General features: G+C 69.4%; 1 protein-coding gene across 1 annotated transcript in view; it reads right to left on the minus strand.

The window, feature by feature from the left end:
- The window catches only part of HIC1 (hypermethylated in cancer 1), a 17861-nt gene that overhangs the window by 10723 nt on the left and 6472 nt on the right, over positions 1-666 (minus strand). Inside the window, exon 3 of the mRNA XM_011987277.1 lies at positions 4-662. Coding sequence (XP_011842667.1) covers positions 4-662 — 659 coding nt within the window. The remainder of the gene's footprint in view (positions 1-3; positions 663-666) is intronic.

The following is a 666-nucleotide window of genomic DNA, read 5'->3' on the forward strand; positions in this document are numbered from 1 at the left end:
CGCCGGCCGCGCCCCCCACGGCGTGCATCTTCATGTGGCTGATGAGGTTGCGTTGCTGTGCGAACTTGCCGCCGCACACCTGACACTCGTAGGGCTTCTCGCCCGAGTGGATGCGCATGTGCTCGGTGAGGCGGTACTGGCGCGTGAACCGCATGCCGCACGCGTCGCACGCGAAGGGCTTGAGGCCCAGGTGACTGCGCATGTGGCGCGTCATGGTCCCACGCTGCGTGAACTTCTTCCCGCAGATGGTGCACGGGTAGGGCCGGGTCAGCCAGTGCGTCTTCTCGTGCTGCCGCAGCGTGGCCGGGTCCTTGTAGCTCTTGTCGCACGACGCGCAGCGGTAGGGCCGCAGCAGCTCTCCCAGGCCACCCGGTGTCCCGGCCACCTTGTCCCCGCCGCCTCCAAAAGGGGGCCCTAGGCCGGCAGCCCCAGCGGCCACTTCGGCCGCCTCGGCCCTGCCGTACAGCGCTTCCTCCTCCTCCACGTGAGCCTCCACGTGCGCGTTCAGCTGCTCAGAGCTGGGGAAGCCCTTGCCGCACGGGATGCACACGTACAGGTTGTCACCGAAGCTCTCGGGTTCGCCATAGGCCAGGTGCGGGCATGGGTAGCCCTCGAGGTGGCCGCCGGGCGGGCTGGGGTCCTCGCTGCTGCCGGTCTCCTCGCTGC

The sequence above is a fragment of the Mandrillus leucophaeus genome, unplaced genomic scaffold (assembly GCF_000951045.1).
Source record: "Mandrillus leucophaeus isolate KB7577 unplaced genomic scaffold, Mleu.le_1.0 Scaffold306, whole genome shotgun sequence".
Lineage (NCBI taxonomy): Eukaryota > Metazoa > Chordata > Mammalia > Primates > Cercopithecidae > Mandrillus > Mandrillus leucophaeus.